The 23337-nt window shown below is 40.3% G+C and overlaps 1 protein-coding gene across 1 annotated transcript; it reads right to left on the reverse strand.

Annotated features, from left to right (window-relative positions):
* Positions 1-3847: 3847 nt before the first annotated feature.
* LOC138212795 (DNA-binding protein RFX7-like) lies at positions 3848-23193 on the reverse strand. Its single transcript, XM_069173360.1, has 9 exons — positions 23057-23193; positions 19610-19643; positions 15238-15323; positions 14872-14994; positions 13024-13140; positions 12079-12163; positions 11741-11954; positions 10916-11196; positions 3848-9724 (listed from the first exon to the last, which is right to left on the reverse strand). Exons 1-9 carry the CDS (start codon positions 23179-23181, stop codon positions 6521-6523), a joined length of 4269 nt encoding a protein of 1422 aa, XP_069029461.1. The 5' UTR covers positions 23182-23193; the 3' UTR covers positions 3848-6520.
* Positions 23194-23337: the final 144 nt, after the last annotated feature.

Raw genomic sequence — 23337 nt, forward strand, 5'->3', positions numbered from 1 at the left:
CATCCTCCTCCTCCTCCTCCTCCTCCTCTTCCTCCTCCTCCTCCTCTTGTTGTTCCCTTGTCACTGCTACTGAGGAAACACAGTAAAAGCATTGAGAGCAGCTGAAGGCATCGCTTCTCTTTTATTAGGTGCCGAAACAAGTAACCTGGTTCTTTATGAAAGTAGAAGCAACCATGCAGTCATATCAAAATTGCCCAATGACCCTGCAAGTACAGGAGCTGAATGAAAAATCCTATTTACTGTGGTGTGAAAAAGTGTTTCCTTCCTGATTTCCAATTTTTTTTTTGCATTTCTGTCACACTTAAATGTTTCAGATCATCATTTAAATATGAGTCAAAAACAACACAAGTAAACACAAAATGCAGTTTTTAAATGAAGGTTTTTATTATTAAGGGAGAAAAAAAAAAATCCAAACCCACATGGCCCTGTGTGAAAAAGTGTTTTCCCCCTCCTGTTAAAACATAACTGTGGTTTATCACACCTGAGTTCAGTTTCTCTGGCCACACCCAGGCCTGATTACTGCCACACCTGTTCTCAATCAAGAAATCACTTAAATAGGACCGGCCTGACAAAGTGAAGTAGACCAAAAGATCCTCAAAAGATAGACATCATGCCAAGATCTGAAGAAATTCAGGAACAAATGAGAAAGAAAGTGATTGAGATCTATCAGTCTGGAAAAGGTTATAAAGCCATTTCTAAAGCTTTGGGACTCCAGCGAACCACAGTGAGAGCCATTATCCACAAATGGAGAAAACATGGAACAGTGGTGAACCTTCCCAGGAGTGGCCGGCCGACCGAAATTACCCCAAGAGCGCAGCGACGACTCTTTCAAGAGGTCACAAAAGACCCCACAACAACATCCAAAGAACTGCAGGCCTCACTCGCCTCAGTTAAGGTCAGTGTTCATGACTCCACCATAAGAAAGAGACTCGGCAAAAATGGCCTGCATGGCAGAGTTCCAAGACCAAAACCACCGCTGAGCAAAAACAACATTAAGGCTCGTCTCATTTGTGCCAGAAAACATCTTGATGATCCCCAAGACTTTTGGGAAAATACTCTGTGGACTGACGAGACAAAAGTTGAACTTCTTGGAAGGTGTGTGTCCCGTTACATCTGGCATAAAAGTAACACTGCATTTCAGAAAAAGAACATCGTAGCAACAGTAAAATATGGTGGTGGTAGTGTGATGGTCTGGGGCTGTTTTGCTGCTTCAGGACCTGGAAGATTTGCTGTGATAAATGGAACCATGAATTCTACCGTCTACCAAAAAATCCTGAAGGAGAATGTCCGGCCATCTGTTTGTGACCTCAAGCTGAAGCCAACTTGAGTTCTGCAGCAGCACAATGATCCAAAACACACCAGCAAGTCCACCTCTGAATGGCTGAAGAAAAACAAAATGAAGACTTTGGAGTGGCCTAGTCAAAGTCCTGACCTGAATCCTATTGAGATGCTGTGGCATGACCTTAAAAAGGCGGTTCGTGCTGGAAAACCCTCCAATGTGTCTGAATTACAACAACTCTGTAAAGATGAGTCGGCCAACATTCCTCCACAGCGCTGTAAAAGACTCATTGCAAGTTATTGCAAACGCTTGATTGCAGTTGTTGCTGCTAAGAGTGGACCAACCAGTTATTAGGTTTAGAGGGCAAACACTTTTTCCCACAGGGCCATGTGGGTTTGGATTGTTTTTCTCCCTTAATAATAAAAACCTTCATTTAAAAACTGCATTTTGTGTTTACTTGTGTTATCTTTGACTAATATTTAAATTTGTTTGATGATCTGAAACATTTAAGTGTGACGGACATGCAAAAAAATAAGAAATCAGGAAGGGGGCAAACACTTTTTCACACCACTGTAAATTAAAGGCGCTACATTAACAAACAGGAAAATGTGGTTAAAGTTAAAGTAGCATCCTGGTTTGGTCCCTCCGGCTGATATGTTCTTGCATGACTGGATTATTTATACTGAAGCATCAGTGTTTAAACTGCAAATTACTATTGGAGCTTTTTTGAACTACTTCAGGTTACAGTTTTATGAGGACACCAAAATAAGTGGACGGGTTTTCAGATGATTACTGGGAGAGGAAAGATGAAAAAAAGTTCTTGCATACAGATCTGTTTTTAGTTTTTTGAATTTTTCTCTAGTGTTTGATTTTTGGTAAGATATTGGATCATTTGAACATTTATTAGGGGAAACAATCTAAATCTGGTGAGCAGTAGGAAGCAAACAGAACTAGATTCTTCTTGTGGACTTATGCAGTAACATATTCAGTAATATAAGGCAATGATCGTATTATGTGGAATAAAATGTTCACAGCAGCTTATGGGTCGAAAAGATAAATACAAAAAATACAAATAGAATTTTTAAAAAAAATGCAAAAAATAATGACTATATAAATATACACAGGATGTTTTCTCATTAAGAAACAGACATTGTTGCATGTAAGTAATTCAAAGTATATTACAGAGGATATTTTAAAGGATGTTAAAGCATAGATATTGTGGTAGGACTGAAAACCAGGACCACTGTTGGGAATCACAACCTGAGAGTGAAAATGCGTCCCGCTGACGGTCTCGTCAAGCTTGGCACAATTCAGTGTGTGCAGCCAGCCTTCTGGCTCGGACGCAGGAGGACGTCTGAAGAAACATGAACAGAAGCTGGTTACAAAAGGGCACAGACGCTTCAGGCTGCCGTCAGTCAGTCAGCTTCACTGAGCACACGGATGGTGGTTTGGTGCTGGTGCACAAACGAGAGAGATTGGGTTTCATAAAGCCAGAGGTTTAAACATTATTACACCTCACACTCGGCACACAGACTGCTGTTGTTGAGAAATCTTTTCTTTGTTTGAAACACAGTGAAGGTTGAAATAATACCCGCAGAAGTACGACTGCTCCTTTAAGGATATTACAGAATCGTTTTGATAGCCTTTGATCTAATGTTTGTGTCAGCACATGGCATTCACACCATGATACTTGCACAGCATTTTATTATGAAAGGATGTTCTCATTTCTCCAAATCACCACAGTCACAGGCTTGTTATTATTCGGTTTTGAGAAACGGAAAAGGACCATTTTAATCTTTTTTATGTTAAGTGCAAAAACTATACATATTAGATTGTATTAGCTGAAACATTTCTGTTTCAGCCAATTTGTGAAAATTGTTAATTTCTTTACTTTTTATCTGCACTGAAAAACAGGCCAGGCACCTTTCTTGATTAGATTTATGTAGCTTTTCTTTCTATGCATAAAAATAAATGTTGAACTTTTTCTTAAAAAGATGTATGTTTTATTACTGCAAAGACAGATCAGGTAAAAAAAATAATAATGGTGGTCATTTTTTGATCTTCAAGTTTTCTGAAATTTGGTGTTTAAATATACAACTGAGGTGTTGTCTAATTAAAAATCTCCTTGTTTGTGTAAGTTTCCGGAACAGAAATCTCAACATTTTCAAAATTATGGTTTAATCATATTGACATAACAATGGTTCTTACAGAGATAATTATTAATATTTCTTTTAATCGCTCCATTAATGAGGAAATACTGTGAAGTAATAGAAAACACATTTTCAGGAATGAGATGTAAATCTGTCTCAGTTTGGTGCTTCGTAAACTCAAGACTGTTCCTGTAGTGTTTACAGTGAATGAGTTTGTCCAAACAAAAAGAGGGAATGCAATCCAAAACAATGTGTTATCGAATATGTTCTTCTCATTAAACGTTGTACTTACTAAAGTGGCCCTTTATAAAATACTCCAGAGGTGCAGTTGCAGATGTTTCCTGTGCAGGTAATTCCACAGTCTCCACAAGCTTTTTCTACATTCATGTAGATATAAAAGAAACATCGACTTCAGTGACATACTTAAAAATGTTTATTACTTTTAAAAAGGCTTTAAAAACCAGTATCAACAAGCACTTCCCCTTATAAAAGCACTTGCTAAAATGCAAAAAAGAAAAACAATCCCGTGTACAAAGACCCCAGCAATATGACTACAGTGGAGGTCAGCTCTACAGCTCTTAGCCACTTACAAGAGGAAGGGTCAAATCTTCATGAAACAAACATCAGTGTTAATAAACACAGAGACACACACTTAAACATCAAAACTGAGAAAACATTAAAAACTCAATATAAATGAAAAAAGTTTGTCTAAGTTGCTCAATACTAAATGAAACACAAATAATTAGATAATGATACAATCTGCATTTACAGAAGCTGAAAGTTCTGAGTAAAACCGTCAATGTACGACGTTTGCGAAAGATCCAACCAATAATATGACACCGTTTATTTCTCATTTCCTCATTTTAAAACATGTGCAAATATTTCCAGTAACAATTTACGGCCAACATCCAGTTCTGAAAGATTTTAAATAGTGAGCTGAATCTTCAGAATTTCTCATTATTTGTCATTATTCACCATCAAATATTGGATCTGTTGAAAAAAAAAAAAGAAGTACTGTATATGATGCGCGGTAATATGCTGCAATATGACACTTAAAACATATGCTACAAAACATTGCATCAGTGCAGGTCAGATTATTGTGAATACACAAGTATATATGGTTTGCAAGGTTACATCTTCTGTACAAACAACAAACTGTAAATAAATAGTATTAAATCAAACAAACAAAAAGCACGGGACAACTGGCCACACCCCCAATCTGTACAACAAATCAAGTTAGTGCGACCAGTCATACACTCTGAGATTTAATGCTAACACGACAATCAGTTCATCAATAAATTACAGTGGTTTTATGTACGTGTTGGGTTTACAAAAAGCATCAACAATAGTAAACAAAGAAATCTTTAGTATCACCCCGATCGACTGATTTTAGAAACAAATATCCTTCCAGTGCTGCAAATGTTTTCTCTTCCTCGTATCACTTCATTCTCAGTATGTCCATCACGCAGGATGTTAGACACCCCCGATTGTAGTGCACGTAATCGTACGTTACATCTTTGGCATGGACATAAGGCTCAGAAGCACCTGTGACTCCGTGTTTGTCTTTACACGATGCTCAGCATGAGTGTAAAGCTCGACCGTCAGGTTTGATCAGTAACAGTAAAATCACTTCTTATCATCCCAACCAAACACAGCGTACTTTAGTAAAGAAGGATTCCAGATTGTCAGTGCATTATGATCAGTGTTTATTGAGTTCCCTTCACTTTCATCTACTTTGTCCGTTTTCAGATGAAAACGAATAGTTTGCACAATAAACCTTCATAGTAAAATGGCTATCGTTTTATTTCATTGAAATTTTACAATTTATACTTTAAAAGTGCAAGAAATTCCCATTCAAGGGATTTAGTTTAATTCTTCAGTAAATAGTTGTATCATAAATGTTTGCTTTTATTCCTAATAGTAGTTGAGTGGTTGAGCCCTCATCTTTTGCTGCTTGCTTCATGTTGTATTTACACCAAATCCCCAAATCCTACACAATGTTCTGTGACATAACTACCAAACAACTACTCAGTGCATAATTAAAGTTATTCTTAGAGGCGTCGTTGCAGGACTGTTGTATTGCATGTATATTTTGTTTGTAATTTAAAGGGATTCATTCGGGCTTCTACGGCTTTATATCATGATTAAACCAGTAAAACCTTTCTAAAATCGTATTTGTACAAAAAAAAAAAAACATGTGCATAAGGAGGCAAAATTATATTACTGACATCAAATACATGATAAAAATGTGAACATAAACTTTAAAATGACCATAAGACATATATTACACGTTTTAACAGAAATATTTCATGTATTCAATCAAAGTAATCATTTAAGGACACTACTATATTTATAATTAGATAAATAGCTCATATGTTGTTATTTTAAATGTATCTTGTTATACTGTATGCTCCATGCCAACTCGTGTATATATGTATATATAATGGCCATCCGAATATATTAAATGGATTTACATGGATGAATTTGATTCGTTGTGTGTGTGTGATGTGTGTGTTTACTTGTACATGTTCCTACAAGGTTTTTCAGTTTAAAAAAAAAAATTGTGAATCTACGTGGCACACACATGTTTATATTCTGGCATATTGTTAGTTAAGCAGTTAATATAGTTTGTTAATTTGTTCCTTATGCTTTAATCACACCTTGCCTGCAGCACCATGATATAAATAAGTATTACTGTGAAAGGCTTATTAATGATAATCTTCCACTTTTATTTACACTGAGAAATCAATGGCTCCGTTTTGATTTTTACCACCTGAACACCTTCAGTGAAATATTAAATGTAAAGATGGTAGGTTAGGGATTAGGTTCTGTTTTTTTGTTGAAGTTACTTGGTTGGAAATGCTCTTGATCAAACAACGTGGGGTGATGCTCTCTCATTAAAGGGAAATGACCAGCATTTTAATCAATGTTGCAGCATTATCTCAGTATAGCCTGGCACTTAAACTGGACAAACCTCAATGTGTCCAATGTTGCAATATAAAGTGTAAATGCCTGAAAAAAAAAACAAAAAAAAAACCAGCAACCACAAATTAACATGTTCAACATGACCAAAAAAAACAAAGCTCTGCTTTTAGCCCATCAACCCAACAGTTGGATGATCTTTACTTTCCAACCAGTCGAGTCCACTTGAATGTGCCGTCTCGCTGGTGATCTGTTGAAACAGCGGATCACTCACCAGCTCCTCAGCAGAGGCATTTTGATACTGCCCGTGCTGCTGATTGGGGTCAAACAGCAGGTTGGTGTCCAATGCGTTAAGGTCATTGATGCTACTGGAGAGCTCTGATGTCATCCTGATTTCACAGGGGAAATCGGCTCTGCCCGTCGTTAGCTCCGACACCTTTTCCATGAGCTGGCTGCCAGCAGTAAGGCTGTTGTTCGTTAGGAGGTCTTGAGTGCTGCTGAAATCGAGCTGCTGATGCTGCTGCAGCTCTTCTTGGTGCTGCTGAGAGCTCAAAGCTAACATCAGAGACTGGGCCTGCTCTTCAGAGGCTGATTGTACTTGGCTGTCACCTGCTGAGAGAATCATTTGTTCATTAATAGCATTTTCTATGAGGTAATCTGGCCTCTGCATCTTGCATGTGCTGGTGGAGTCAGAGGTCATCAGACTGAGGTGGTTGTCAGTGCAGGAGAGGCTGGGGTTGGAGTCGAGGATCTGGGTGAGATTCATACGTGCAGTGTAGGTGGAGGGCAAATTGTTGAAGCCCACACCCCGCACGTTGTCATCGTGGTCCCTGTCCAGCTTGCTCAGGAGGACACTGGTGATGTTTTTGCTGCTGCAGTGTTGGCCTGGTGAGGGCAGGACCTCGGTTTGCATCATGATGTTGAGCGGCACAGAGCGGCTCCTCTGAGCCATGCTGCTCACCCCGAGATTCGTCTGGTTGCTTGCAAAGATATTTAACATCTCAGGCGTGACAGGAGAATTAAAGGGAGACACCACTGAGCGTGAGATGGTGGGAAGGGTACCGTTTCCTGTGTTAACACCCAAATTTCTCTGATGCACAGCAGGGCTGACACTGCGACATCGGAAGGTTGCAGTGGATGTGTTGGTGGTTTTATTATTATCCAGAGGCGCAGGCACAGCGAAGCCCTCCTGCTTGGTGAGGTTCGCCATGTTCGCTACCTGCTGCTGCACAGGTGAGATGGGAGTCAAGCGGCCAAAATGGGGGTCATGGTGCCGCGCATGAGGAATGGCGAAGGCATGAGGTTTTTGAAAGTGGTCGTCAATTAGGCCTTGATAGCCGGGGAGGATGCCACTGTTTGACTTGTTCACGCTTCCACTGCTGTTGTTGTAGCTGTTGTTCATCCACTCCAGCCTGGCCTTGTCTGGGTGGGTGGCCATCGGCCTCTGCATGGGCTTGACGGGACTGCTTGAGAAGGTGCTGCCGTCATGGAAACCAGTGATGCTGGAGTTGATGGGTGTGAATGCAAACGGGTTCCTGCACTCGACTGGACTGGGAGGAACAGTGCTGCTGCAGTTGGAGTGCGGAGTCCCGACTGGGGTGTGACGACTGCTTCCCAGAGAGCTGTCCACTGGGGTGGTGGAGGCAATGTGGGAGCAGGGGCTCTCTCCGGTCAGGCTGTGGGCTCCTCCCATCATTTCTGACGTTGGTGTGGGCGTGGGTGTTGGAGTTTGGATTGGGTTGCTGCCGCTGTTGGCAGCATGATAGAAAGCAGTCATGGTCTGATTGGTGGACGTGATGTTGTCGAGCATCATGGTCTGTTGACCTTGCAGTGTGACACAGTCTCTAAACTCCTTCAGGTTGTTAAATTTCATCTGCTCCTCCATCTGCACCAGCTCCTCCACAATGCTGTCCTGAGTCACATCGTCATCGAAGGGGAAGTAGCCCATATCTGTCTGCATGGAGAGCTGACTGGACGATGAAACTTGATTCAAAAACTCTAAGGCTGCAGAAGCAGAATTGGAGTGAGCATAGCTCTGATGCTGAGCTCCTTCCAGGCTCCCTGTGGTTGAGTTTGAACTTACACCTGAAAGTTTCTGAAAACTCGGGTTATTAGATATGGCATGCGTGTTAGCCATTGTGTGCCCCTGCTGTTGTTCTAGTAATGCGTGACCGACAGTTTCCATAACATTGGAAGTGTTTTTCCTCTGCATTGAGCTTTGCTTTTTGGCAACAGAGTAAAAGCCACTGGATCTGACAGCAGAAGAGCAGAGTGCAGGACCTTGAGTGGACAAGACAGAGCTCATTTTCATCTCTACCTCCCTGGTGGCTGGTGCACTTTCAGGTCTAGTCGGAGCACCTGGTCTGTAGACAGTACCAACTGCATTTCTGATGCCATATCCAAGACCGGCTGCACCCTCCACTGACTGCTGGGGCATAAAAACCTTTTTCACTGGCGAGAGGTCTGGACTGAGGTCAGGACTGAGGCCTGACCGTTTCCTGAGGTTCTTAGAGGACAAGAAACCTTCTTTTGCTTGGCTGTTTTCCCCAAACAAAGATGCTCTGCTGGTGTTCAGTAAAGAAGCACCGCTGGTATTCTGAATGGAGGGAGTTATGTACAAAGTGCTTGCATTATTAGCGCTATTATTGCTGCTTTCAAATGTTGCCACAGTTCTGGTGCTCGATGAGGACTTCCCATTGCATTTAGTGCTGGATGTTTCCTCCAAACCCAAGAAGCCTTTAGTTTGAGGTATGGGCACACTGGCAGCCCTCTGCATAGCCCCTATGGCTCTGTTTGCGAATGCTCCTTGAGTCAAAACTTGAATGCTGGGATTCTGCATTTGGCTGTGTTGATGTATAGCTTCAATTTCCATTTCAACATCAATGTTCTGAGTGTTAGTACTCTGCCCGGGCCTCGCCACCGGGGCAAGAATAGGGACCGCAGAGGAACACCTCATGCTTTGATCGGAGCTGATGCCCTCTGCGACTGCAGAAGTGATGCCTGCAGACGCCGGCCGCAGTATGCTGTTTGTAAGGGATGTGGTGGTTTCACTGCTGTTGGGTGCAAGTGATATGGCAGTCATCTTCACCAGACTGACCGGACATGTAGTCATCACAGTCTTAATGGGGCTGTTGCCGATGATCATGGCGGAGGGCGAGCACAGGGTGATGGCAGTGGTGGCTAAAGGTTTGGGCAGGATTTGAGTGTAGCGCTGTCGAGCTGTGCGTTCCCCCACTGGAGCAGGTAGAATATTTTGGGTGGTTTTGGGGCTCTGTTTTGCTGGCTGGGTCACCATTTGGAAGTTAATAGGCAGGACTTTGCCCTCCACTGTTCCCACTGGACTTGGGGACATCAGCTGTCTGCTCCTCTGTACCTACAGAGTAAAAAATACATTTTAACAATTAGCAGAGTACTGTTGCTACCCAGTTATATTACCACAAATAAATCTGTGAACCTGCTTTTGCCTCTTTAATTTCTAACTTGTGAAATTGAAACAATAAATTCCCTCAATAAATTCTGTTTGTCTGGGAAGCAGCTTCCAAATCTGTTTTTCTTCTGGCACCAGCGCCGTCATTTGACAGGTGCAGTAACATAGTTGGTGCCTGAAAGATCTACAAGCCAGAGGGTGCGACCTGGATGCTGCTCAAAAACAAATAGAAACAAAACCTTGTTTCCTCGCTTGTAATGCAACAAGTTATATTTCCAACAGTGAAAATGTCATCCCAAAATACGAGTGCAGAGGTTGTTATGGACGAGGATACATTTTCCAGTGTTTTGGGTGACTTGGATATTCAGACATAGTTGATCCAAACTAAACAGCAGAAGAAATGAAGAGAGGCCGAGGCTGCAGCTGCATTAGCCCCATTAGCCGTGCAGGCGGATACAGCTGGTGATGACCCTCCAGAAACTGAGCTGGAGGGAGCAAACAGCTTTTGCTTAAATGGCCCTCCGATAACATCAGAAACGGAATCATTCTGCTGCTGCTGAATTTCAGAGGTCAGTGATTGTTGGACGCTACCGTTGATGCTGACTGAGAGCCGTGTGTTTGTTATTGTGCATGAAAGCTTTCTTGTCACTTGGATAGAGGTTTGCTGGATACCGAAATGACCACTGAGTGTGTAGCGCTCTGTTTTGCCCAACAAAGAAGGCTATAAACGGAACATCGGACAAGCAGTTTTCTCAGGCACGTCGTGTTGGTTGTGTTTACAATAGCTGTTAACATTACAGTATATGATCAGTAGTAGTAGCTTGCTGATGAAAAACCTCCTTTTTTGCTGTTTCACTAAAAATGATATTGTCTGGCTGCATTTTTGTGTTGTTTGGTTGAGTGCACTGCTAGCACGGCTCTACAACCAGAAAACTACACACCTACCGCTTTCTCACTCAATATGGCACACATGGACAACATTGACCATCCACATCAAAACTAGCAAATTTTCCCTTTACCAAAATTATATCAAGTGCCATTTCAACTCTAATTTCACATGAGTCTGGATTGTTTTTCTCTCAGGGGGGTTGAATAAGGTCAATAATGTGATCTATACTGGGAGTCCTGTTCTCTCACCGTGATGGGGCTCGGGATGGCAGTGACCACAATGCCTATGGTCGGCTGAGGTGACGGAGGGGCGGGGCTGCCACAAGGCACACTGTCGTCTGCCCTCTTGGTTTGTACCTCTCCGGGTAAAGGAGAGTGCAGCTTCTGCTCCTGCTGCTTCCTCTGGATCTTCCTCTGAAGCTGCTGCTTTGCATCGACAGACGGTGACGACATGTTTGTCACGTGGGGCTGGAAGGAGTGAGCCTCCGCAGTGTGAGCAAAGGCTGAGACGGTCTGAGGAGTTTTGACCTCTGAAGAAAGCAAGCAAATGAATTCATTTCCATATCAATTACTAATGTAATAAAAATATGATATGCAGTAATGGCCTCGAGTACAACTTACAACATACTTTTACTTCACTAAATACACTTACAGGGAATTATTGCACTTTTACTCCACCACATTTATTGAGTTACTTTTGACGTGAAAATGTTATATGAGCAGCTCACAAAATACAACACATTCTTAAGGATTAAACCAGCAGTGCCTCTCCCAAAAAAGCAGTGTCTAGTTGTAGCCCCTTGTAACATTTCATTTAATTCAAAAAATTATTTCCCACCACGCCAAAAAAATATTAGTAAAAATATAAAATATTTCATTAAAACAAACAATATAAGAAAGATTGTGTATTTAGGATCTGAACCTTTTCACCACTAATTATATGTATATATAGGCTGGACTTACGTGATTAATCCAATTTAAATGCAAAACCTCAATAAACAGATGATGGCTCTAAGTGCAGGAACAGGCAGCTGCCACCTGATGTCACTGTCAACCTCTCAAAGCCAGTGTTACCTGTTGCTGTGCCGGTCATGATGGTGAGAGCTGCCAAAGACTTGTTGCTGATATAATGGCTGTCGATTAGGAAGCGAGCCAAGTCTTCTACAGCATCAAACTGGCGTTTCAGCACTTTTTGGGCCCACTCACACACGAGATCACAGGCTGCAAACTGCACCTCCTCCTTGATCCCGCACAGCTGGCTCGGCGACTCCAGTGTATCATACTGGTGCTGCACACAGTAGATACGTGGTTATATTTACAGCACAGTGCATGACATGAAAGCGATTAAAACGTAGGCAGAATATAAAGAAAATACTCTGAAATATTAATAAGAAAGATGTAAACGTGCTTACTGTATCCCCTGTTTTTTGGAGATCCAGAATGGGTAAAGATGGCATGTGAACAAAGGGTCTCTTCCTCAGTCCACTGTAGCAATATGTAAATCAGTGTTAAGATAAAAAACAAATTAAAAAAAACAATGGAAAATATGGATGATGTGTAACATTATCAGCAAAATTTTCAATGTAAAAAATGAATGATAGAAAAGTGGAAAATTACACTCTTCATGCCCATATTTGTTATCCCAATAAGATCATGTAAAAATGGCACGAGTTACATTGTAAATTATCTAATGTCATGACAATTCTTTATTAAATTTACATAGTAATGCTTAAAGCACCTTCAAATTCGCCTTTACGGGTAACTACTGTCAGTTATTTAACAAGCTGATAGATAAACCCTTCATTATATGAGTCAGATAGAATAGTAGAAAAACTAAGTCTATACACTGCAAGAAATTAATCTATATGTCTTTAGACTAATTTAAACACTTCTCAGCTTTTGCTTGTTTTCTACATGTTGATACACAATCAATTATTCTCTATATTATTTTAAAATCGTGCTTATAATGTAAGTGCAGATGAATAAGTAGTTTGCTAAAATTATTTTATAGCAAACTCCCTGCAACAGGCAAACATGTTGTTTTTCTACCAAATGACATTCAATTTAAGAGCTGTGACCCCACCTTACACGATGATAATGCTTTTAACCTGAGTGAAGGTCATAAACATAAACCAAGTTGTTCACTTTGACGTCATGAGATGAACAGAAAAAACATGAATGTGCCGTGAAGGTCAAGATCACAGTGACTCCCCTGTATTATGCTTCTGCTTCAGAGGCAGAGGGGGACTTTATTTCATTTCACGTCTATATTTAGAGAGCTTATGAACTGCAGCAGCAGATGGTCTGTGACCAGAGACAGAGGCCAGACTGTTACAATCCATTCCAGTAAAGGATATTTCGATTTTCCTCTCATGCCAAGTCGACGTGCCTTCATGTTCGGGAAGACATTTTTCATCATCTTTCCAAAATCTGCAGCACTCAGCGGGTGGTAGTTAAGATTGTCACAGAAACTCCTGAAACACATAAACAAAAATTAATAATATTAATTAACAAAACATCAGCAGTATATGCCTTGAATCATGACTCAAAGTCAGATCAACAGATTATTTTCTGATGTATTATTTTGTGTTTGCATCCCTGATAAACATTTTGTAATAAAACTCATTGGAATAATTCAAGCTGTTCCAATATTTTATATTAGCACTGGATAAGGTTACTTATATAATGTCAATCATAAATTGTAGTGATGAACGGAATTATGACCTGATTTCCCTCAGCACAGCATTTTAGCACCTTTCAGCTCATTGTTTTGCTTTTATGGCTCACAACCAGCGCAGTATTTAGCAGCTTAACAGCCAGATATTATTTTTGGGAGTTGGTAGAGACCAAAAGAGCTAAAAGAGTGTGAATATTTGAGTTAAATTCATCGGGAGGTCTGAAACACGACTCCAAATGAGTGACAACGTGGCTCCGTAACTGCTTGATGTGTAAAAAGATAAAATGGGAAACATCCAAATTAAACTGACATCCATGTCTGACACTCTTGTACTGCTCATGTAATGTGATTCATCCCCATTTATAACTCATATAAAGTGCCCTTTATCATATATATTCAGTCTATGCACCATACAGACTTGTGTATGTATGCAAGTACTTGTCGAGTTATTTCAGATGTAAATTAAAGACACCCTGCGGAGTTTATACAAACTAAAGTTGTGTTTTAAATCCAGCCATGTTTACATCCATGTTTAATATCGGCAGTCGAGCTTGGCCCTGCCTTTGTTGGCACATTGCTGTGTGTCTTTTAGCACGTTAGCACCGGCTGTGGCTCCGTGGAGCGGTGTGAAACTATTGGCAGGACTGTGCGTCAGCCGCGTGCGAGCAAACTGCTCCGTGGCGCTACTAGAAGTAAAAAAAAACCTGCAGGCAACCTTCATGTCATGACAACACTTGTATAAATCATTCTTGTGTTCAACAACTGATTTGTAAGCATGAGTTGTCCTGAAGCTTCATTGAACTCTTTGATACAAAGTTTTACTCAGTTTACTCATCAGGTATAGTAAATCTGACTTCCTTTACTCTAGTTTAGAAACATATCTCTGTGTGTGTGTGTGTGTGTGTGTGTGTGTGTGTGTGTGTGTGTGTGTGTGCGTGCGTGCGTGCGTGCGTGTGTGATTAAACAAACCCCAAAGAGAGACTTCAGTGTCTACACTAAAGTTTGTGACCATTGTGATTGTTTCATTGCAGAAAAGTACCGCCCGCTATGAGCGTGTCTTTAAAGCCTTTTCACCTGTCTGCACCGAAGGCGCCAACACTTCTGGAGGGGGCTGTATTTCTGTTCTAGTAGCGTTAAAAAGACAGTTACATAACCCTGCCAGAGCATTTCAATGACTGTCTCAGACTTTCCATTCTAATATTACCAACACATGCTGCTCTGTGATTCTCATGCCTGCAGCATCTATTTATACTGATGCTTTAGCCTCCAGTAATTTAGAGTAGGAATGGAGCTCAAACACTAGAAGCTGTTATCGAGACAAATGATGAACTCAAATGATGACTTTAAACTTAATGGAAAACAGTCTGATTTAATCGGTGTTTGAGATAGTGTGTTATGTATTTGTACATGTTTAATTGGAACCCCCAGCGTAACCAGTCTAAGCTAGTTTTGGTAGTAACAAAAACACTTTTGCTCATAAAAAAAACTGAATTTATGTGCAGAAACGTCAATCCTGGTTTATACTTACTTGTATTCATCGTAGACCTCCTGCTTGGGAAGAGAGGTCTCCGGGTATTCCTCTAAATGATTGCGAATCCAGCTGAACGCATGCATCTGCTGTGTGCGACTCGATGACAGGGCGCTCTGGTCACTGAGAAAAGATGCAGGTCATTCATTGATCAACAAATGACAAAGCATATGATACAGCAGTTCGCTGGCTTGAGTCACTGAGAAAAGGGCCTTACCAAAGCTCATCGAGGCTGCGTGGGTGTAATCATTTTTGAGCTTCTGTATCCTTCACATAATAAACTTTCTTAATAATTTCAGCGGTTTCCTGTTTCATAAATATTTCACTGACTGTATAAACACTTGCAGAGAGCAGGTGTATTCTTACCTTTTCTCAGCAGTACAGCTGGGACCAGAAGGCAACTTAAGGTAGAGGTAGAGTTTTTCGATGTCGGAGAACTTCTCGACATCTTGCTGTAGAAATAAAAAGGCAAAGACAAAAGCAGGCAGTTTTAATATTTTGCCTTCATGACTATCAGCATGAAGTAACTATCTGCCTGGATTTAAAATCAGAGGTTGTCCTGTCACCTACAGACTGGATGGTTCGTAATAGTGAAGGATATTAATAAGACTGAATGCTTCCTTGTGCGTTTTAGGTAACTGTTAGTTTCCATTCACAGGGTTCAACAGTTTATCTGCATTTTAGGGCTACAACTGAAGACAGTTTTTATTACTAATTAATCTGCAGATTATTCTCAAAATTTTCTGTTTTAAAAATGTCGTAAAATAGTAAAAACTGGCCCTTAAAATGTCCTCAAACCAAAGTTTTAACTATTCACATTTCTTGTTTTGTTTGACCCACACACCCGAACCAAAAGATAAAGAATTATTATCATACACAAATAAGAAAAAGATTAGAGATACAACTGCTGGATGTGTTCTTCTCCAGTCACAGTTACGTCAAAAGAGAAACAGTCTCTCTTGAAAAATAAAATTTTGCCAGAAGGCACATGGGTGGAAAAATGTTTGATGATTTGACGAGATTAAAGTTTTATCCTGACTTTATGCCTGGCAGTGTAGAGGTAGGAAACAGAAGCACACTGCATTCATGTATTTGTACGGTCAACACACAACCATGAGCACACATCTGATGTAAAACTGGCGGCAAACAGACTTCTGCAGGACAGGGACACTACGGTGAACTACAATCCTTTCTCCCGAGGACAGTTCACTGCACGGAGAGTGTACAGATGCGCATCCACCCACTCACAACACACATGCTTTCACCTTTTAAATGGTTCAGTGAGAATGATTAACATCTTTGTTGTTAGTGAATTGCATGGCTGAAGGTAACAGACACTGGGCAGCAGCCATGAAGGTTTTGGGGAGATAAATACACATATTTCTCCTGAGAGCTGTCATTTTTAAAAAGGGCAAACAAAGAGGGTAATTAGTTTAATCTGTGCTCCATTTAAAATTCAATCCCACTAAAATGTTGCTGTGTATCATTCAGAGGAGATCGTTGGCCTTTTCAGTGTGACTCACTTCCTCCTGTGCTGACTTGGACTGCCAGTGTCTGAATGTTTCTGTGTCACCAGCTCTGCTCAGTGAGCTGCTTTTTCTACTTTAACTCACTTTAAAACTTGAAACTAAATATTACCAGACCCCTGTGGTTAATACTTAACCTGCAGACAGTTTGTTATTTTGTGTAGCTTTATATAAAGTAGATGTTTTTGTCATCTGAAGCAGTGATTTTGATTTGTTGTTGCTCAGATGCTCTAATTTTAAAAGCAAATTTAACCTTATCACAGAGTTGATATCTGTGCTAATGCTGCATAATTGGTAACATGTAAGTCACAATCTTTGTGCAGAAACCATTACTAGTTGGTCCAAAAGATGGCACAGACATAATTTGCAACAACCACATTTAAAGAAACATTTCAACATTTTAATAACTCTGATTATTTGCTTGAAAAGCAGAGAGTTATGACCTGCGAAAACAGCGTCATCCACCAGGTCCATATCCAGAGTGTCTCACATGTGGCTCCACTTTATTTCTGTGCCAGGTCTATTTTTGCTCGGGGAGCTTCTCAGGTCTCTGAAATGTGAAATTTACTTATAAATTTCGGCATTCACTTGCAAATGATTTGATTCATTTTTTGCGATGCTGTCACACTGCTGAGCTGCAGATAAAATTCTCATTCAAAAAACATTGTCAGACAAATTAAACAGGAATAAAGGTGAGATTGGCTATACTGACATTAAAAGTTAGTGATGATAGAATGTTTGAAGCAACTAAAAGCTGTCGTATTCTACAGCCAAAGAACATTTGAATGAGTTGCTGTATTAAAGCTGCCAAAACATGAAAAATCAGAAATGTTTCCAACAATCGTTGAAACCATCACAGAGCCAAGGCTGAGCTGTCCACATGCTGCGTATATCCAGTGTTAAAGGAGCCTGACGACACCGTATCTATCTATCTGTTACATATAGGTCTGAAACCAGCACCTGGTTAGCTGAGACCTGCATAAAGGCAGGAAACAGGAGGAAACAGTTGGACTGTCTCCATCCAAAGGCAACAAAATCCACCGACCATTTCCTATACAGATCTGTAATTAACTGGATATATATTTTTGTTAACTGTCATTGGAGCTGCGCTGTTTCCAACATCCAGTTTAAAGTTGTGAGTACTTTAGGATCGTCCTAGCAGAAGCAAATTGGAAGAAGAATAAGAGGCTCTTTATCACTCAGGATCACATTGGTCAGAAAGAGTTTGGTATTCATGACCAAAAGATTAAAGAGTTGCTGATGAACACTGGACTATTTAATCTGAATCATGAATTAACAGTGCAGAGAGAGTGATGGATGAGAGTCAACAGAGGGTGTGATGAGATTTTTTTGCTTTCTTTCTGTGAAAGTATTACATACAGGATCCTCGAGTCCTGGCCAACTTCTACAGGCTTTGGCTCCACACTGAATGTGTTTCATTGTCGGTTTCTCTGAATAAAGCTGAAAAAACAGTACACTGGGGTGTTCTGTGGAGTTAAATGGTATCTACAACAGCACACTCTAACAACGTTAGACGTTCACCATGAACCGAGCAGAAAACTCAATATTAATCTCTGTAATTTAACATGTCGGCTACATCTCCATAAACAGGACTTTCAACAGTGATTTGCCACACAAACATTTGTTTTAGCATCATTCTCAGGACATGCTTTGAATTATCTTACTGCCTAACAAAAACTTGTTATAATATCTGCTGTTCTTCTGTCGAACATTCTCCTACTGTGAGGTTTAATAAATATTGCAATGTTTAGCATAAACCAAAGAAGCCCTCAACCTCAAATCTTGTCCAGAGATAATTTGGTACCATTTTTTATTTCTAAATTTGAATACTGGCCTTTAGGGGGATCAACCTGCTGATTCAAACTCCATTCGTCAAGATGATGCTGGTCTACTGAAAGCATGTTTGACCTATTCATGAGTCTGCAGTCACAGGTTAATCCCTTGTTGTCAGCATTCAGAGAGGCTGACTGCACATCAGTATCTCTGTCTTGAACACGCTGCTCCATTCACTAACTTCACATTTTGCTGACATCCTGCATATAAATTACTCCTCCAGGCACTGGGGAGGTTTTACAAATATTTAACCTTTATGTTTTAAACATGAACTAGAATTACCGCCTCGCAGTTTTGCGCCTCCACCAAGTAGTCAAGTAGCAGTTCACATTCAAGATTTGTTTTATAAGGATATATAAATAAAGCTGATTTTATTTGGCTTTGTTAAGCACCTGTTCTGCTGGATGTTTGCTGCATTAGTGTGTAAATTCATTGAGGGAAACAAAAATACTGAGTTCAATTCCTTGTATGTTTTTACATCGTTGATCAATAAAGCTGATTCTGATAGATCACAAAGTTGTCACCATGACAGTAGAAAACGCTTCAAATATGGTATTGCTGCAGAGAAACTAATAATTGTCAAATGTGGATGCTTGACACACATCTTAAGATTTACACAATCACCACAGTTTCAAGGTGGACAACCAAGATTATTCAATTCAGTATCTGACCAAATGTGAAATATGGTCACTCTCTCACCTTCTGTTCCTGAGTTATGACATTGAATAATGGACAGAAAAGTGTTTATGCAGAACGTTACGACATCACAGTAAAGTTGACCTTTAACCTTTTGGATATAAAATGCCATCACTTCATCATTTTATCCAATTAGACATTTGTGTGAAAGTTTGTCATAACTGGCAAACAAATTCTTGAGCTATGGCCACAAACATATGTTGTTAGGTCACAGTGACCTTTGACCTATCCTTCCGTCTAAGTGAATGTTTGTGCCACACTTGCCCTCCTGAGATATCGTGTTCACAAGAATGGGACGGACGGATGACAACCCCAAAAATAATGCCTCAGTCACGGCTGTCACTGGCGCGCAGGCATAAAAATAAAAACACTCATAATTGACTTTGTTGAGCTGACCATCCAGCAGATGTCACATTACTGAGTCCAGCTGTCTGGGATAGGATGCGCCCTCTATAGGTTGATCTAAAAATCTGTTGCTGACAAATCTATTGCCATTTTTTTTTATATTATAATGGATAAAATTAAACCATCAAAAATAACACCGCTTCTGGTAAAAATGCTGCAACCACTAATAAAAATATTGACACTATTTAAACCGATGTCAGCTAAATAAAAAGGTTTAGCTGATATTCATAGATCAAAAACATGCAAAGAATACTCACCAGAATGTTTTCCACTTTTGATTGAACAGATTTGCTGCAAAATAGAGACAAAGTATAAATTAGTATGAAGCTGGTGTAACATGAGCACTTGGGTCTAAAGAGTATTTATTTATAAAGCGGAGGAATGTTTGGTATGAGACGACCCTCCCTTCAGCATCTCACAGGTCATGTATCCCACCACCAGGAACACATGTTGTCATATGTAAAGAGAGAGACAGAGACAGGCACTGTGTGAACATTGTTCAGGACGGAGAACGTCTTATCGTTCAGACACCAGAAATTCACTGCAGTCACTGAGGAGATCTGCTGGTCGTCTGTTTCATCCCATCTGGATTTAATGTCAAAGGAAGAATCTGATTAAAGATCGGACTTCTATCTTTTACTGATGTTTTTTGCCGTTATGTTTAATTTTACGAAAAGGAGAAGACTTTATTCCTTTAAAAGTGTTCCCAAATGCTTCCACGTGCTTCTCGTGGTTATCCACAGACTCATACCTACTGTATACGTTCTACAGTCAAAGTGTCCAACAGTCATTGTTCTGGTAAAAGCTGCAGAGAAATTAACAGGAGCCCAAAAAGTATTTCGATGGCGTGAAAGAGCCACTGCAAACAGTCTGAGCAGGTACATGAATAACTTCTACAGGTGTAATTTGTAATCAGGCCAGGCTGTTGTTGACGGTCAGACAGAAGATAAGTCACATTTAAAGACTCTTGACGACACTGGGCAGGCCGGACTCAGGAGACGCTCTAAGCCATGACAGGAACAGTTCACTTTAATTCACTGTTACTGGGGGGAAGGGATTTCCCGGTGCTGAAAGGCCATCATTAAGCTGGTTGTGAGGCAGACTTGGCAGGTAAAACAAATGACACCTGATGCAATATTTTGCAAGAACTTCGATTAGAGAATAAAGAACTGATACAAGACGTCCTTTAAATCTCAACACAAACGTACACGGGCAGTCTCAGAGCAGGAAGTCTTCGCGCCACAGCGGCATGTTACTGTCCCTTCATATGAACGTTGCAAATGTACTTGCTGACCCAGACGGTGTCATTCTACCATGAACCCCGCAGCAGGTCACTGAGGGAAACTTCAATATTAATGCTCTAATCCTCTTAAAGGTTGTTCAATATCCCAATATGCGATTGATAAACTGGCAGTAACACAGTGACATGTTTCTGTTGAGGTATTCCCTGCAGACATGTGAACTCTGAACTGTTGTGCTTCACGGTCCTTCAGCATTTTGACATTTCATGGCTGTTTGATATTTAAATGATAGTACACGAGTTCATTCAAAAATAATAGGTCAGAATATGGCCTCAAGTAACAGCAACCATAGATAAAGTACACTACCAGTAGTCAAAGAAATTACTGTGGGTATTTTTTCTCATATATCATAGCTAAACACAAACACTTGTCTCTCTCTCTCGTCCCAAAGCAGACAGAGACTCGAAATCACAAGCAGAAACCAATGCTGCATTATAATGAGCTCTTCATCTGACTACAGGCAACTCCCCATGGCCACAGGTTTTGTCTTTACTGAAGTAAAAGTGACAATACTCTCGAATACTCTATAAGTAAAAACGCAGCATTCAAAATGTCCTTTGAGTAAAAGAACATAGAATTATGGAAACAGAATAGCCCGATTAGATTTGTATTATTATTCAAAACAATAGAAGATTATCAGTACTGGTGCATTTAAGCCCAAGCAGCATTTTTCTGTTGTAGCTGTTTGAAGTATTGTATGTACTGCTGGGTAGTTTAATGTGCTGTCAAGCATCATCCCATTTTTAAGCTGATCAAATCTTTTGAATGTAAAACCTTAATCTGCAGCATAATCAGTCACTATAGCTATCAAATAAACAAAGTGGTGTAAGAAGTCTAATATTTTTGTGGAGAGGTACACAGATATGTTAAAGAAGCATGATTTGTTAGATTGCACTACTATCCATGTCAACATTTGACCCTTAAAAAAACAGTCATTCCTTCATGTACAGAAAGAGAAGGGGGAAATTGGACTGTTATTCACCGGAAACGGACACCGATTAAGGTTTATGTAATGAATTGGACCCGTCTCTGATATTCGCTGACACCACGCAAAACCTCATGCTTCCTGCCTCAAGTGTTTGCATATACACACTTGATATGTTGCTAAAAATCCTTTTTTTTTTTATCAAAAAGAGGACCTTCATAGCTTATCAGCCTACATCTTACTTCTTAAAATAAAGACCTGACCGGAAATGTAAGTCTTTCATATTTCTTTAATACAACGGTTCATCTGAACGGCCCTCTTGAAGGTTGAACAGCAGACTGTGCAGCACATCTTCAAGCCCACACAGTCGGTCACACCTCCGTCTGAATGCCAAACTACCTGAAGACATCACCAGTTGAAATGCTGATGCTCTGGACTCCCAGCTTTGAAACCTCAGATCAATAAATATTAGTAACTAATGACAGCGGTGGAATGTAACTAAAAACATTTACTCCAGTGCAACTTTGAAAAACGTGTGATTTGCTTGAATTCTTCACTTGAATGTGACTTCTACTTTACTGCCTCTGGTACAAAAATATTTACTCAATTATGTTTATCTAAAATTACTTTACAGAATACTGTTTTCTGCAAAAAATATATAATCAACTTATAAAATATGAGATACTGATTTATAAAATGAGCTCAATTTTGACCAAATATAACATGAAAATGCAGTTTATATGTTAATGTATCACATCTCAGTATAATATGCTCCACATTACTCTGACAGGGACCATTGTGCCGTACACAAGAAGTAGGTTGTTATTTCAAGAACACTTGAATTAAATTTAACTGGGAGTAGTTACACTGTTGCATTGTTACCTTTACTGAGCTAAACACAGTTATGGGATGCCATAAAGTACTTTTACTCGTATACCAACTCCAAGTATTTTATAAAGTAAAGGTCCTACTTGAGTAAATTCTATTTAGCTGTATTTAAGTGTGAAATTAGCGTACTTTTTACTCCAGGGTTATTTGAAATCTGCAGTAATATTTTACATGTAAAACACATACAATATAGAATATTGTATAAAATAAACTACAAGAGGAACCACAACAATATCCTAGTTACTTAAATAATAATATAATACTCAAAAGAGGCCACTTTTTGGCAGAAGTTCTTTGAAAAGTAGTTTTTATGCTGCACATTGTGAATACAGACAAACTTATGTAGGCTATCTTATATTACGCAGTCAGGGCTTTTACTTGTAACAGAGTATATATTCTTACACTGTGCAATTGCTGCTTTTATTCAGCCACTGTCACTTATCATTAAGATAAGGTGGGCGAGGGAAGATGAGGAAACTACCCCCAAGCATGACAAACAAGGACCAATCACAGTGTGAATTTGGTGACCGGAGAGCAATTCTCCCTTCAAGCATCAAATCATGCAAAGCAGTATGAGAACACCTCCTCACCAGATGGAGTTCTTGATCCGGAGCTGCAGAGCGCTGGCCTCAGCGCCCTGCAGCCCGGGGAGCAGGCCGGGCAGGCTCCCCGCCCCGCGGTCTGGCGGATGCTGCTGGGGGTCCTCATCGGCCATCACGGTGGGCCTCGGGACGCGACGGGACTGGACTGGACGGGCGGCGAGGACGGCTGTAGTCGCCCGGCAGGGTTAAACGACATGGAGCAGAGGACGTTGCGATGCTAACGGGACAGCAGCGCGCCCTGTTGTTGTTGTTGTCGTTGCCACCCAGCG

The sequence above is a fragment of the Embiotoca jacksoni genome, unplaced genomic scaffold, assembly GCF_022577435.1.
Source record: "Embiotoca jacksoni isolate LCO1_2020_lvr unplaced genomic scaffold, fEmbJac1.0.p SCAF_6, whole genome shotgun sequence".
Taxonomy (NCBI): Eukaryota; Metazoa; Chordata; class Actinopteri; family Embiotocidae; genus Embiotoca; species Embiotoca jacksoni.